The sequence below is a fragment of the Somniosus microcephalus genome, chromosome 4, assembly GCF_052327205.1.
Source record: "Somniosus microcephalus isolate GS21.2 chromosome 4, FLI_Smic_1.0, whole genome shotgun sequence".
NCBI classification, from domain to species: domain Eukaryota; kingdom Metazoa; phylum Chordata; class Chondrichthyes; order Squaliformes; family Somniosidae; genus Somniosus; species Somniosus microcephalus.
In genome coordinates, this window is record NC_140990.1 from 95,676,264 (window position 1) to 95,692,931 (window position 16,668).

General features: G+C 49.0%; 1 protein-coding gene across 1 annotated transcript in view; it reads right to left on the minus strand.

Annotated features, from left to right (window-relative positions):
* The window catches only part of LOC147119532 (pleckstrin homology domain-containing family F member 2-like), a 48,298-nt gene that overhangs the window by 15,668 nt on the left and 15,962 nt on the right, over positions 1-16,668 (minus strand). The window contains exon 2 of the mRNA XM_085985105.1: positions 9,659-10,035. Coding sequence (XP_085841231.1) covers positions 9,659-9,954 — 296 coding nt within the window. The 5' untranslated portion in view covers positions 9,955-10,035. The remainder of the gene's footprint in view (positions 1-9,658; positions 10,036-16,668) is intronic.

Genomic DNA, 16,668 nt, shown 5'->3' on the forward strand with positions numbered 1-16,668 from the left:
TCCGAAGAATTCAGAAAGTTCTTAAAGAACAATGGGGTAAAGCACTACACGTCCGCCCCATACCATCCCGCCACCAATGGATTGGCTGAAAGGTTTGTCCAGACCTTCAAGAAGGCCATCAAGGCCATGGGTAATGAAGACATAAAACTTCAGCACAAGGTGGATAACTTCTTATTTGCATATAGGAATGCAACGCATATGGTTACTAACCAAACTCCCGCCATGATGTTCTACAATAGAAACCTAAGATGCTGGCTGGATTTGGTCAAGCCCAACATCCGAAGGGACGTGGAGAACCGGCAGTTTCAGGGCATGAATGAAAGGCCAACTAGGGCCTTCCAGATAGGCCAACCGGTTTTGGCCCGGGACTACCGTACCGAGAAATGGCAGCCTGGAACTATCTGCACACGATTAGGACCACTGATGTATACCGTGGACATCGGAGACAGCATAATAAGGCGCCATGCTGACCAAATCATCATGTCATCCGAAAAGGGACAACCTACACCACCACTCTATACATCTAACGATGAAGTAGAGATACCCATATCTACCTCCGATCCGGTGATACTGGAGCCCGATGAACCCGACACTGGCCTTCAAGCCGAATCAGCCTTGCCAGAAGAACCTACTACACCCCCAGAAACTACTACACCCCCGAGGCGTTATCCGGACCGAGTCAGGAAGCCTCCTGAGAGACTAACTTATAATTAATTAATACAGCAATGTATATTATTTTGCATATAACGTAATTAATAATTACTTAAAATATGATGTACTAGTTAGCTAGAAGGGGAGGAATTGTGGTGTATGTGCCTTTAAGAGCAATTATGGTGTATGTGCCTTTAAGAGCCCCAGGTGTGCGTAATGCCGGTAATTGCCACTTGGGCTATATAAGCCTGTGTATTGTGTATATCCTTTAGAAACCCCCCCCAGACTTGCTTAGTAAATACCTATGAACCAACTCCTGTCTTCAGTGTCTTTATCTACACACGGACACTACAGTCTACCCCAGGAAATCCACCTCGGGGACATCACTACCGCCATGGCCGACGTCTCCGGGACCCGTCCTGCTCAGGAAACACGTGAGGAGCCATAAGACGGACCCCCTGGTCGAAAAGGTTCACCTCCTCCACGCCAACCCACAGTACGCCTACGTGGCGTATCCTGACGGGCGGGAGGACACAGTCTCAATTCAAGACCTCGCACCCTCAGGTACCACCCGAAACACCATCGATCACCATCCACTACCTCCACCACCCACGACGCACCACCGGGGTGTCTACCATGAACTGACGACATGCCGGTGCCATCCCTACCCCGAGAGGACGACACGCCAGTGCTCCGTCCCACGCGAGAAGCGGCCGCGGGCAAAGAACCGCCGCAACCGGCACCACAAAGATCATTACGGCAGACAAGACCACCGGACAGACTTTCGTATACGAACTTTTGAAACACTTCACCCCGCCGGACTCTTTTTTAAACGAGGGGTGAATGTGGTAAACCACTGTTAACCTGTACATGCCTGTGTGGTAAACCACTGTTAACCCTGTACAAGTCCAGGCATGTCTCAGCCCCTGGCTCCACCCCTAAGCCCGGGTATAAAGGTGACTCACCACCCTTCCCCCGAGAGCTCTTAGGATGGATTCACTAGCAGAGGCATGCTCTAGTTCTTAGTCAATAAAAGCCTACTTCATTTAAGTCCATCTCGTAGTCTTTGGTATTGTTGATAGCGCATCAAGGGTGACCCAAATGGTTCGGTGATCCTCCTTTGCGATCACGTTGTGTAACTTTAGACAACTTAGTCTCCTGCTCCCGGAGTCATTATCGCTCTCCTGATCTTCCGAACTACTGTCTGTCATTTTTTTTACTTTCTTGTACTTTTCGTTAGTAGTTCTTGTAGTGTTGGTCTTCTTTCCCGACCTGCAGACTCTTGCTATATGTCCCATTTTCCCGCATTGCCTGCATATTTTGTCTTTAAACCAGCAGTCCTTCTGCTCATGGGTTGTTCTGCCGCAGCGATAGCACGTTTCGGCTCCATACGCCATTTCGTTAGCGCTGTATTCTTGTGGTTTCTGTTGTATTTCCGCAGCTCCCCGTGCTGCTGCTTCGTAGGATACTGCCAAGCTGAAAGCCTGTTCTAGCGTCAGGTCCTTTTCCGAAAGTAGTCGTTTCTGGGTTCCTTCACTCTGAAGCCCGCAGACAAACTTATCCCGTAAGGTGTCTGCCAGTCCTGCTCCGAACTGGCAGTGCTTCGATAACTTGCGTAGTTCCGTAAGATAGTCAGCATTGTTCTCATCTTTGTGCTGGTTTCTTTTATGGAACTTGAATCTTTCTGCTATCAGCAGCGGTGTAGGGTTTAAGTGTTCCTGTAAGATATTAACAATCTCTTCAAAACTTTTCTCCATTGGTTTAGCTGGGGTAATTAAATTCCGCAATAGGCCATACGTTCTCACGCCCATCAAATTTAATAATACCGACGCCTTCTTTCCATTGGCCACCTCATTGGCATTGCAATACACTTCAATTCTTTCCACATACGTGGTCCAGTCTTCTACCTCGTTGTCGAAAGCAGTGATACTGCCACTCTTCGGCATCTTGGGTGATTTAAAATGGCGCCTCCCGCGCTTTTTCTTCTTCCCCAATGTAATAAAATGGCGCCTCCCGCGCTTTTCCTTCTTCCCCTTGCTGCCACGCTGCTCCTAGCGTTCTACAGGGTAATGGCGGCGACCCGCGGCTTCGGCGCGTCTCACTTTTCCTTCCCCGCGTTCTATCCTCTCCACGCTGCCCTGTTCTTGAGCACCGACCGCGCCCTGTGCGCTCCACCCTCTCTCTCTCTTCCTCCCGACGACGCTGCACGGCCCCTTTGCAGAGCCGCTCGATCGAGCCCGAGCCCGCCGCAGTCCGGAAGGGTCAGCGCACTACCTGCTACCAGCACGACTTGCTGGAACACCTCGACTGGGGAGCCAGGCCCAGCTCGCCACAGCCTCCCCTGCAACTCTCCGATGGATCCTTGGGCGGTTGCCCGCAGTCGACGCCCGCCGTTCTGACTTCGACCTCCAAGAAGCTTCTCTTCATGCTCGTGATGCAGTACTGCAGGTGAGTTCAAACCTGCCCGTCGCCAGTGTAGTGTCCGAGGATCAATAATACTCAGACTGCAGGAGAACAATAAAACAGGTATTTACTGAACAGAGAGTAATTCAAGACTGAAATACAGAAGCCTGCTATGGCTTTATATACAGGGGTGGTCACTGCCGGTACTGCAGTATAGAATCAGTTCTTCTCTTAAAGGCACATACACAACATCAGTAACTCCTCCCCCAGCACCCTGTGTTACTGACTGTATCTCTACAGATGTTAATCCAGCTCCCTCACACTGTCACTCAGTAACCCCTCCCCCAGCACCCTGTGTTACTGACTGTATCTCTACTGATGTTAATCCAGCTCTCACACTGTCACTCAGTAACCCCTCCCCCCAGCACCCTGTGTTACTGACTGTATCTCTACTGATGTTAATCCAGCTCCCTCACACTGTACCACCATCTGGTGGCGAAATGCCAATATTACAAGTCCACTGATTTTCCATCTCAGGCCCTCGGCAGGCTCATATCGCAAATCAATTATATTTTATTGGCCGAAAGTTTCCTCGGAGCTGTTCGGGTTCCAAACTGGAAAGTGGGAGCAGCTCAGAGGAAATTTCCACCCATTGACTGATAGAAATTTTAAACTGACCACCGGAGGTTAACACTGAGCAAAACTTGGGTTAAAATTGCACCTGTGGGGCCTCACAAAGGACTCATTAGCACCGAATTTCCTTTGTGTCGATTAGTCTAACTCCCCACTCCAGGGACTCCAGCCCCAACAATCCAGGGCCAACACTCCCGGTGCCGGTACTGAGGGAGTGCTGCACTGTCGGAGGTGCCGTCTTTCAGATGAGATGTTAAACTGAGGGGCCTCGACTGCTCTCTCAGGTGGACGAGAAAGATCCCACAACCACTATTGGCAGAAGAGCAGCAGGGGAGTTCTCCCTGGTGTCCTGGGGCCAAGATTTAGCCCGTAACCAACACCACTAAAAAAAAAATCACAAGATGGTCCCCTTATTTGAGAAAGGACATACTTGCCTTGGAGGCGGTGCAACGAAGGTTCACTAGATTGATTCCTGGGGTGAGAGGGCTGTCCTATGATGAGAGATTGTGTAGAATGGGCCGATACTCTCTGGAGTTTAGAAGAATGAGAGGTGATCTCATTGAAACATACAAGATTCTGAGGGGGATTGACAGGGTAGATGCCGAGAGGTTGTTTCCCCTGGCTGGAGAGTCTAGAACTCAGGGGCATAGTCTCAGGATAAGGGGTCGGCCATTGAAGACTGAGATGAGGAGGAATTTCTTCACTCAGAGGGTTGTGAATCTTTTGAATTCTCTGCCCCAGAGGGCTGTGGATGCTGAATCATTGAGTATATTCAAGGCTAAGATAGGTAGATTTTTGGACTCCAGGTGAATCAAGAGATATGGAGACCGGGCGGGAAAGTGGAGTTGAGGTCGAAGGTCAGCCATGATCTTATTGAATGGCGGAGCAGGCTCGAGGGGCCGAATGGCCTACTCCTGCTCCTAATTCTTGTTAAGATGACTCCTGACAATGCAGGCCATTCAGCCTATATTAGTTCAGACAGACCCTACATTCCCTCCATTGCTGCGTCTAATTGTTTCTGAAATGATTCGCGGGTTTTCTCCTCTCCAAATCTACCGGTGAGTCCATTCAGCGTGTCGATCACTCTCTGCGTGAAGAACCATTGCCCGATACCAGTCCTAAAGTTACCATTTACTAGTCTGACCCTGCATCCCCTTGTCCCACTCCCACTGTTTAATTTAAAGTAATATTCCAAATTGACCTTTCCCACACCATTCGCTGTCTCATCTCCCTCGGTAAGAGCATCGCTCAGACACCTCCTCTCCAGACAAGGCCAGGACATTGGTCCCTGTGCTGGAACAGGTAGGCCATAGGCACACCTGATATTGGGCCTCGGGCCTCATCTACAGGGGACCAGGCAGCTTGCTAATGAAAATGATTTCAATTTTGGGTCACAGCGTTCAGGGCTGCCCAATTTGACAAAGTGGGTCTCAAACAGACGTTAGGGCCTCTATTTGTCTATGCAAAGGACCTGATGCACTGTTTCCAACAGACAGAGTACTAGGCGCAGGCAGGTAGTGCAGGGGTCCCCTGTGGCCATCCCCCTCTCCAACAGATACACCACTTTGAGTACTGTTGGGGGGGATGGCTTATCAGAGGAAGGCAGCAGCAGCCAACTTCCTAGCACCAGGGGTGGTTCTGCTGCACAGGACGGGAGGAAAAAGAGCAGGAGAGCTATAGTGATAGGGGATTCTATTGTAAGGGGAATAGATAGGCGTTTCTGCGGCCGCAAACAAGACTCCAGGATGGTGTGTTGCCTCCCTGGTGTAAGGGTCAAGGATGTCTCAGAGCGGCTGCAGAACATTTTGGAAGGGGAGGGTGAACAGCCAGTTCTCGTGGTGCATATAGGTATCAACGATATAGGTAAAAAATGGGATGAGGTCCTAAAAGCTGAATATAGGGAGGTAGGAGGTAAATTAAAAAATAGGACCTCAAAAGGTAGTAATCTCAGGATTGCTACCAGTGCCACGTGCTAGTCAGAGTAGAAATAGAAGGATATTTCAGATGAATACGTGGCTAGAGGAATGGTGTGAGGGGGAGGGATTCAAATTCCTGGGACATTGGAACCGGTTCTGGGGGAGGTGGGACCAGTTCAAACCGGACAGTTTGCACCTGGGCAGGGCCGGGACCGATGTCCTAGGGGGGAGTGCTTGCTAGTGCTCTGGGGGAGGGTTTAAACTAAAATGGCAGGGGGTTGGGAACCTGAGCAGGGGGACAGAGGAAAGGGAAACAAGGATAAAAGAAAAAGATAGGAAGGAGAAAAATAAAAGTGGCAGTCAGAGAAATCAACAGTTTAAATCAAACATGGCCACAGTAAATAGTAATTCTAATAGGTCTAAGAGCGTTAAAAAAACAAGCCTGAAGGCTTTGTGTCTTAATGCAAGGAGCATTCATAATAAGGTGGATGAATTAGCTGCGTAAATAGAGGTAAACGATTATGATTTGATTGGGATTACGGAAACATGGCTCCAGGGTGGCCAAGGCTGGGAACTCAACATCCAGGGGTATTCAATATTCAGGAAAGATAGGCAAAAAGGAAAGGGAGGTAAAGCATTGCTGGTTAAAGAAGGGATTAACACAATTGTAAGGAAGGATATTAGCTTTGATGATGTGGAATCTGTATGGGTAGAACTGAGAAATACCAAGGGGCAGAAAACGTTAGTGGGAGTGGTATATAGACCTCCAAACAGTAATGCGGAGGTTGGGGATGGCATTAAAAGGGAAATTAGAGAAGCGTGCAATAAGGGCACAGCACTCATCATGGGTGACTTTAATCTACATATAGATTGGGCTAACCAAATTAATAACAATATTGTGGAGGAGGAATTCCTGGAGTGTTTACGGGATGGTTTCCTGGACCAATATGTCGAGGAACCAACCAGAGATCAGGCCATCTTAGACTGGGTATTATGTAACGAGAAAGGATTCATTAACAATCTTGTTGTACGAGGCCCTTTGGGTCGGAGCAATCATAATATGATAGAATTCTTCATTAAGATGGAGAATGAAGTTGTTGACTCAGAGACTAGGGTCCTGAATTTAAACAAAGGAAACTACGATGGTCTGAGGCGCGAGTTGGGTAAGATTGATTGGGGAATGTCACTCAAAGGGTTGACGGTGGATAGGCAATGGCAAGCATTCAAAGACCGCATGGATGAACTACAGAATTTGTTCATCCCAGTTTGGCATAAAAATAAAACAAAAATGGTGACTCAACCGTGGCTAACAAGGAAAATTAGGGATAGCATAAGATCCAAGGAGAGGACATATAAATTGGCCAGAAAAAGCAGTAAACCTGAGGATTGGGAGCAGTTTAGGATTCAACAAAGGAGGACAAAGGGATTAATTAAGAAGGGGAAAATAGAATATGAGAGTAAGCTTTCAGGGAACATAAAAACTGACTGTAAAAGCTTTTATAGATATGTGAAGAGAAAAAGATTGGTGAAGTCAAGCGTAGGTCACTTGCAGTCAGAATCAGGGGAATTTATAATGGGGAACAAAGAAATGGCAGACCAATTAAATACATATTTTGGTTCTGTCTTCACAAAGGAGGACACAAATAACCTCCCAGAGATGTCAGGGAACATAGGGTCTGATGAAAGGGAGGAACCGAAAGAAATCAGTCTTTGTAGGGAAATGGTGTTACGGAAATTGATGGGATTGAAGGCCAATAAATCCCCAGGGCCTGATAATCTACATCCTAGGGTACTTAAGGAAGTGGCCCTAGAAATAGTAGATGCATTGCTGATCATCTTCCAACATTCGATGGAATCTGGAACAGTACCCATGGATTGGAGGGTAGCTAATGTTACCCCACTATTCAAAAAAGGTGGTAGAGAGAAAACGGGGAATTACAGACCGGTAAGCCGGACATCGGTAGTGGGGAAAATGCTAGAGTCCATCATAAAAGATGTAATAGCAGAGCACTTGGAAAACAGTGACAGGATCGGACAAAGTCAACATGGATTTACAAAGGGTAAATCGTGCTTGACTAATCTACTGGAATTTTGAGGATGTAACTGGTAAAATAGATAAGGGAGAACCAGTGGATGTGGTGTATTTGGACTTTCAGAAGGCTTTCGATAAGGTCCCGCATAAGAGATTAGCGTGTAAAGTTAAGGCACATGGGATTGGGGGCAAGGTACTGACTTGGATAGAGAACTGGTTGGCAGACAGAAAGCAAAGAGTTGGAATAAACGGGTCTTTTTCCGAGTGGAAGGCAGTGACTAGTGGGGTACCGCAGGGATCAGTCCTTGGACCCCAACTATTCACAATATATATTAATGATCTAGACAAGGGAACTAGATGTAATATCTCCAAATTTGCAGACGACACAAAGCTGGGTGGGCGTGTGTGCTGTGAGGAGGATGCCGAGAAACTCCAGGATGATTTGGACAGGTTGGGTGATTGGGCAGAAGCATGGCAGATGCAATATAATGTGGATAAATGTGAGGTTATCCACTTGGTAGCAAAAACAGGAAGGCAGATTATTATCTAAATGGCAATAGATTGGGAGAAGGGGAAGTGCAACGAGACCTGGGTGTCCTTGTGCACCAGTCGCTGAAGCTAAGCATGCAGGTGCAGCAGGCGGTTAAGAAGGCAAATGGTATGTTGGCCTTCGTAGCGAGAGGATTCGAGTATAGGAACAAGGATGTCTTGCTGCAGTTGTACAGGGCCTTGGTGAGACCACATCTTGAGTATTGTGTGCAGTTTTGGTCACCTTATCTGAGGAAGGATGTTCTTGCCATGGAGGGAGTTCAGCGAAGATTCACCAAGCTGATACTTGGGATGGCAGGAATGACGTATAAGGAGAGATTGGGTCAATTGGGCTTGTACTCGCTGGAGTTTAGAAGAATGAGAGGGGATGTCATTGAAACTTATAAAATTCTGACAGGACTAGACAGACTAGATGCAGGAAGGATGTTCCCAATGGTCGGGGAATCCAGAACCAGGGGTCACAGTCTAAGGATAAGGGGTAGGCCATTTAGGACAGAAATGAGGAGGAATTTCTTCACCCAGAGAGTGGTGAACCTGTGGAATTCTCTACCACAGAAGGCAGTAGAGGCCAATTGATTAAATATATTCAAGAAGGAGTTGGATATATTCCTCAAGGCTAAAGGGATCAAGGGGTATGGGGAGAAAGCAGGGACCGGGTACTGAATTTGGATGATCAGCCATGATCGCATTGAATGGCGGAGCAGGCTCGAGGGGCTGAATGGCCTACTCCTGCTCCTATCTTCTATGTTTCTATGTTTCAGGCACGGGCCATGGACACCTACATTTCCACCTTTCGCGATATGGCGCGTCCCGCCCCACCCGCCATGTTGGATGCGTAGGCGCCCGGCTTGCAGCTGAGAGAAATGGGCGCGGCGCCATCGAATATCTCGGCCCCAGCCTCTCCGGTCTTTCCACCTCACTCAGGGATCCTTATCCAAATCATTGCCGCTTTTGTGGATCTTGACTGATCCAAAATGGCCACCAATTTCAATCGACACGGCAATGGGCCTCTGTGCAAAGCCCTCTGGGAGGGTTTCGAGTCGGAGACAGCTCCCCCTCAAATTTTGGGGATCTCGATGGATCCAAAATGGCTTCCGATTTTGGTTGACACGGCAACAGGCCTCTGTGCAAAGCACTCTGGAAGGGTTTTGAGTCAGGAGACGGCTCCCCGTAAAATGGAAGCCCTACTTGTTAAATCTGTGAGTTATCTAGTTAATTAAGACACAGACTAATTAATAACAATCAAAAACAGGTCTTTACTGGTTGGAGGTAGGGACTATTCTGAATACAAGATTACTGCACAGTGCTTATATACTGGTGTGTTCACCCCCGGTATTACATCTACAGCAGCCTGAGAAAGTAGTACATCTCTTAAGGTGGAACAGGCTTAAGCTCTCTTAAGGTGGAACAGGTTACATACACAACACTACTCGTCTATTCACTGCCAAGCGTGCGCCCTACGATACCCCCCTACCTGTGCTTGAACTGCCCATTGCCTTCTAAGGGCTGCACGGAGACGTCCTCCAGCGGGATGATGTGCTGCCGGTTGTATTTGCGCTTGGCCAGCACCACGTTGCCGTAGACCAGGATGTCGTTGAAGAGGAAGAACTGCCGGCCCTTGGGCTTCTTGCGGCAAACTTTAGTCAGCAGCCCCTCGCCCACCAGCACCCGACCCGGGATGGAGAGGGGCTGGCCCGAGGCCCCGAAGCAGCGCTCCACCGCCGCGATCCGCCGCGAGTTGGCCTCCGAGTCCACGAGGTGATCCACCATTTTTCGCCGGGCGGGGGTAGGGAACGGTGGGGGTGCGGAGCTTCCCGTCACCCCGGCCTGAACCTTAGAGAGACACCAATCCTGAAATTTATTAAAAGGAAAAATATGAACTGAAAAAGAATTAAAAAGCGTCCGCCCTGACCCCTCCCGACCTCTCACCCCAAGTGGCCCAGTCTTCGTACGAGTGTGTAGGTAGGATATTCAGCCACAGAGGGAGTCACAGCCGAGGCTCCGCCCCGTCCTTGACCCCCCGACTGCCATGCGCTTCCCACCAGCAGCAGTCACTGGATAGCTGTTGTGTATGTAATATGTGTGCTACTTTGAACCTATGGACAGGACTGCACTACTTGTTGGGCGTAGTGATACGCAGTACCACTCCTGGCCATAGGGGTATAAATAGTACTGTGGGTACTGATCTCCCCTCAGTTCCCGCCTGTGGGCATGAAGTAAAGACCTACGTATAGTCCCTACCTCCAACCAGTAAAGACCTGTTTTATTGTTACTGATTAAGTCTGAGTATTAATTACTTGAACAACTCACAGATTTAACACTGGCGACGAGTCTGATTCGGACCCTGCGGCAGTCACTCCACGGCAGCTTTGTCCACAGCCAGGACGTTGCAGAGAGGTTTCCACCCTCTCCACCCCACTGGAAGACATCCTGACCTCGGAGCCTCCATCGGCGACCGTCAGCTTCTTCTCCAGCTTGGTGGTGGGTAAGCCGTTGTCTGAGCCGGGCAGCGACGCGATAGGCAGTTGGCCGCACGAACGGGGCTGGGGGAGCTGGAGGAATAGGGCGCGAGAGTCGCTTCGAGCGGGAGGCGTTTCAACAGAGCGATCGCATCTCCTGATAAGAGCCGAGAGCCGCTTCGCGATCCAGCGATCGCATCCGCTGATAAGGGCCGCACTCGGGCGATCGCGGCGAAGATAAGGGCCGCACTCGGGGGCTGAAGGGAGACGGCGTTGGGGGACGGGTGAAGACCGCCAAGCGCGGGAAAACCGCCATTTTGTGGGCGGAGGACGACGGCAAGAGCGGGAAGCCGCCATCTTGGATAGCAGTAAAAAAAATAAATCTGAGAAATTGCAAATCTACAATGCCTAAACACGGGAATATTAGCACCTTTGATAGTGACCTCGAAGATTGGGCCATATATGTTGAAAGAGTAAAAAATTATTGTAAGGCCAATAAAATTCGTGACCAAGATAAAGCTCTAACATTATTAAATTTAATGGGTGCGAAGACATACGGGCAATTGAAACACCTGTTATCACCAGATGAACCGGCGGATAAGACGTTCGATGAGATTGTTACTGTCCTGAAAGATCATCTAAACCCCACGCCGCTGATGCTAGCGGAACGATTTAAATTTTACGACAGAAGGCAGCTACAGCATGAAAGCAATGCTGATTATTTGCTGGAATTGCGTAAATTAGCGAAATATTGCCAGTTTGGAACGGGACTGACAGAGGCACTTCGAGACAAATTTGTGTGTGGTTTATTTAAACAGGATACACAAAAGCGACTGCTCGAGGAGAATGAGCTGACGCTTGAGAAGGCGGTCACTATGGCAGCAGCACACGAAGCCGCAGCGAGAGGCACGGCAGTAATGCAGCTACGGTCACCGGAGCTCAGTGCACACAAATTGGGTGTGAGTTCTGGCAAATGTTATCGTTGTGGAAAGACAACGCATGATCAGAACCAGTGTTGGTTTAAAAACCAAGAATGTAGAACTTGTGGTAGGCTTGGACATATAGCTAGAGTATGCAGGTCAGGGAAGAAGACCAGCAACAAGAAGTCACCGCAAGGAAAATACGCAAAGGTACACAAGGTGACCGAACAGGAGTCCGATTCAGACGCTAGCAGTAATGAACTGGCTAGCTTAAGCTGTAATGAACTGGCTAGCTTAAGAGTACTCAACGCTGGTAAGGGTGCAGACCTCCAGACAATTTGGGTCACTCTTCAGATAGAAGGAGTCCAAGTAAAACTGGAATTGGACACTGGATCGGCATTGACGGTCATAAATAAGAAAGATTACGGAAAGTTATTCCAACATATTCCCCTACAGGATACGGGGATTATATTGAAAACATACACGGGGCAAAGAGTGTACCCCATCGGGAAAATAGAGGTTGCAGTGGTCCACAAGGGCGAAGACAGTCAAATAATGGACTTATATGTGATATCTGAAGGAGGTTCTCCACTACTAGGACGGGAGTGGATTAGGAAAATGAATATGGACTGGCATTTCCTACAAACAATAACGAGTGAGAACTCGGTGAAGATAGTCGGCCCAGACTCTGGAACGAATGATGGTAAGCCCAACTCAGGTGCAAAAGACAAAGTTTCAGCACAGAATTCCACTGAGCAACAACAACATAGTTTAACTGTGGATTCTGAGTCTGGCAAGTCTACTGATGTGCCCATTTCTGAGGAACACCGGGCTCGAACTCAACTCCATTTCAAACTACAACAGCAATTAGAACAAATGCTTCGCCGTTGTGAGCAAGAGTTGAATGCAACGAAAGAGTTCTTTGATATAGAGTTGGAGAATCTGGAAAGACAACAGAAGCAGCTGATGGAGAAAATGGAGCAGGAGCACACAAAACGTCTGATGTCAGAGGAGTTAACGGTCAGCCAACTCCTGCATATGCTGAAGGACAGGACTCTGAAATGGGAAAAACTTGAATATGAACTTCAATATTCAAACGAAAGGGGTTCGGAGCTCTCAAAGGTTATTGGAAGAGCTGAGGTGGCAACACAGACTGAGATGACTGCAACAGAGCAGCCCTTGGATGCCAAAAGTACGCTGACTCACGTCAACGTAGAACAACAGACCGCTGAAACAGCTGCTCCGGTAGAGGGATTGAATAGTCCGATCAATCAATCTCCAAAAGAAGATGAAGTAGTAAAATCTCAAATGAGGTCATTAGTAAACGACTTGCTGAAAGCCCAGAAAAAGCTGGATGAAGAGGTACGCATGAAGAAGTCTCTTCAGGAAAGATGTCTGGACTTGGAACAAAAGCTGGCTAACGCCCAGCTGGGTATGGAGGAAATAGAAGACCCTCTCGCTGGCCTAGATCAGGACGACACCGAATATTACTATGTCCTGTCCTGCCCAACTTGTAACTTCGACTCCCACCATACAGAAATCATGGAGGAGCACCGAAAGTCTACGGAACATCGGGAGAAGGTGGCTCTACTACAGAAAAAGGAGGGAGAGAAGGAGGAACTGCGCATGCAGCTGGCAGCTGACAGTGGAGCCCAGAGAGTCTCCAAGAAGCAGAAAAGGAAAAGTCGAAACAGAAGATGACCCATCTGAACCATTATTACCTCTACCAGATCACACACGTGGTCCCTCCGAACGGAGCCAATTCAGTTCGGAAGTTCAAACTGTTAAATCCATGGAAGGACTATTGAATGAGTCACTCCAGCAACGTGAACCGACTCCACCACAGAGATTGAATCTGTGAACTGTTTTCCGCAGAGACTGAATCTGTGATCTGTTTTGACATGAAGTTATCTATGTATCTATGTTATTCTGTTATGTAAACCTGAAGTTATATATGTATATATGTTATTACGTTATGTTAAATGGGGAGATGACTGTAAAGCTAGGAAGGGAGGAATGTTGTGTATGTAATACGTGTGCTACTTTGAACCTATGGACAGGACTGCACTACTTGTTGGGCGTAGTGATACGCAGTACCACTCCTGGCCATAGGGGTATAAATAGTACTGTGGGTACTGATCTCCCCTCAGTTCCCGCCTGTGGGCATGAAGTAAAGACCTACGTATAGTCCCTACCTCCAACCAGTAAAGACCTGTTTTATTGTTACTGGTTAAGTCTGAGTATTAATTACTTGAACAACTCACAGATTTAACAATAGCGATCAAGAGCGGGGGAACCCCAGGTTGATTTCCTTCCCTCCCTAACCCAAAGGGCACTGAGGCCCAACTGTGGCCCCCTTACCGCCCGCCTGCCCCGGCTGGGATCAGCTTACTGAGCACAGACCCGGGGGGTGGGGGCAGCCTGGGCCCTTCCTGCTCTGTGTGGGGCTAAGCACCTCCCACTAGGCAGGGCATTGTTGTGGACAATGTAGGCTCGCGCCCCCACTCCAGAGACTCAAGCCCCCATAATCCAGGGCTGACACTCCCGGTGCCAGTACTGAGGGAAGTGCTGCACGGTCGGAGGTGCCGTCTTTTGGATGAGACGTTAAACCGAGGCCCCGTCTGCTCTCTCAGGTGGACGTTAAAGATCCCACGGCCACTATTGGAAGAAGAGCAGGGGGAGTTCTCCCCACTGTCCTGGGACCAATATTTATCCCTCACTAAAAAAAGCAGATGATCTGGTCATTTATCACATTGCTGTTTGTGGGAGCTTGCTGTGCGCAAATTGGCTGCCGTGTTTCCTACATTACAACAGTGACTACACTTCAAAAAGTACTTCATTGGCTGTAAAGCGCGTTGGGATGTCCTGAGGTCGTGAAAGGCGCTGTAGAAATGCACATCTTTCTTTTCTTTAACAACAAGTTAACACCTTTAACGTAGTAAAACGCCCCAAGGTGTTTCACGGGATTGTAATCAAACAATATTTGACACCGAGCCACAGAAGGAGATATTAGGACAGGTGACCAAAAGCTTGGTCAAAGAGGTAGGTTTTAAGGAGCGTCTGAATTAAGGAGAGAGGGGTAGGGAGCGGTTTAGGGAGACAATTCCAGAGCTTAAGGGCCAAGGCAGCTGAAGGCACGGCCACCAATGTTGGAGCGATGGAAATTGAGGATGCACAAGAGGCCAGAATTGGGGGAGCGCCGAGATCTCGGCGGGTTGAAGGGCTGGAGGAGATTACAGACATGGTGGGGGACGGGGGCAAGACCACGGAGGAAATTCCTTAAGACACGAAAGGCACTGTATAAAGGTCCCCCTCACCAGACTCTCTGTCCCCTCCACAGGTGTCCCTCAATCTCCCTACACACACCGACGCAGGCTCGATAATCCCTAGTACTCAAAGGAGCCTTTCCTTCCATCGTTTCTCACCCCTCCCCTGCCCGGGGTCCCGGGTTGAGGGGAGAGATGGTTCCACGAGCGCCAACCGCCCTCCAATACCTCCCCCAAGTGTGACCCCCAGACAGTGCTTGAGAGATGTGATACACAGGAACAGGAGGAGGCCAGCCAGCACCTCGGGCTTGTTACATAGGAACAGGAGGAGGCCATTCAGCCCCTCGAGCCCATTACACAGGAACAGGAGGAGGCCATTCAGCCCCTCGAGCCCATTACACAGGAACAGGAGGAGGATATTCAGCCCCTCGAGCCCATTACACAGGAACAGGAGGAGGCCATTCAGTCCCTCGAGCCCATTACACAGGAACAGGAGGAGGATATTCAACCCCTCGAGCCTGTTATACAGGAACAGGAGGAGGATATTCAACCCCTCGAGCCTGTTACACAGGAACAGGAGGTGTCCGTTCAGCCCCTCGAGCCTGTTACACAGGAACTGGAGGAGGCCATTCAGCCGCTCAAACCTGTTACATAGGAACAGGAGGAGGATATTCAACCCCTCGAGCCTGTTACACAGGATCAGGAGGAGGCCATTCAGTCCCTCGAGCCTGTTACACAGGAACAGGAAGAGGCCATTCAGCCCCTTGAGCGTGTTACACAGGAACAGGAGGAGTCCGTTCAGCCCCTCGAGCCTGTTACACAGGAACTGGAAGAGGCCATTCAGCCCCTCAAACCTGTTACATAGGAACAGGAGGAGGATACTCAGCCCCTCTAGCCTGTTACACAGGTACAGGAGGAGGCCATTCAGCCCCTCGCGACTGTTACACAGGAACAGGAGGAGGCCATTCAGCCCCTTGAGACTGTTACACAGGAACAGGAGGAGTCCGTTCAGCCCCTCAGTTCTCCGGATGGGGTCTAACCAGAGTTCTTCCACCCCTTCAGATAAAGGCCAACATCCCATTAGCCTTATTAAATCACATTATATTTATTATATAAATACAAGTTCTCTCCGTGGGGTAGAACCACAACGGGCAAAGGGGGTGGCTTTTGAACCACCTCCCTCCCCCCCTCACACACCTAGCCCATGTGCTGATAATCTGTGATCCCCCTCCTGCCTCTGTTCGTCAGTCTTGTATCTTTGCTATTCACTTCATGCATGCAATGTATTATCACATGGTTTGGTATGAGCATGCTCAGTTCGCTCTGGCCTAATAAAGCAAGCACATGGACTTAGCAACTCAGCCTGTCTCTGTCCTTCACTTGTTCTACCCACATATATTACAATTTTGGCGATGAGGATGGGATCCCAAAGCCATTTTTAGGGATCATGGAAGAACAGTGTTCATCCTCTGAGTGGACAGGTTTAAGGTGAATTTGCAACACCTAAACCGAATTTTTGCAATGTTTTACTGTTAATGCTTGTGCAGAATCACCTGTGCTTCGCCTACGGGTGTATGTATACACAGCAACAGCGACGCCGATTCACACAGGTACACAGGTAGCGTGCTGAGTCACTGTTCGACGGGATCGGGACAATCATGGCCGCGGCCATGGGATTCATCGGAAGCCTCGGCATGCATGACCGAGCTCGCGAACCATTCCATTCTTGCATTGAGCGGCTGGAGACTTTTTTTTAGGGCCAATAACATTATTGAGACCGAAGGTGCAGGTGAGAATGTTCACATAGAAACATAGAAGATAGGAGCAGGAGTAGGCCAT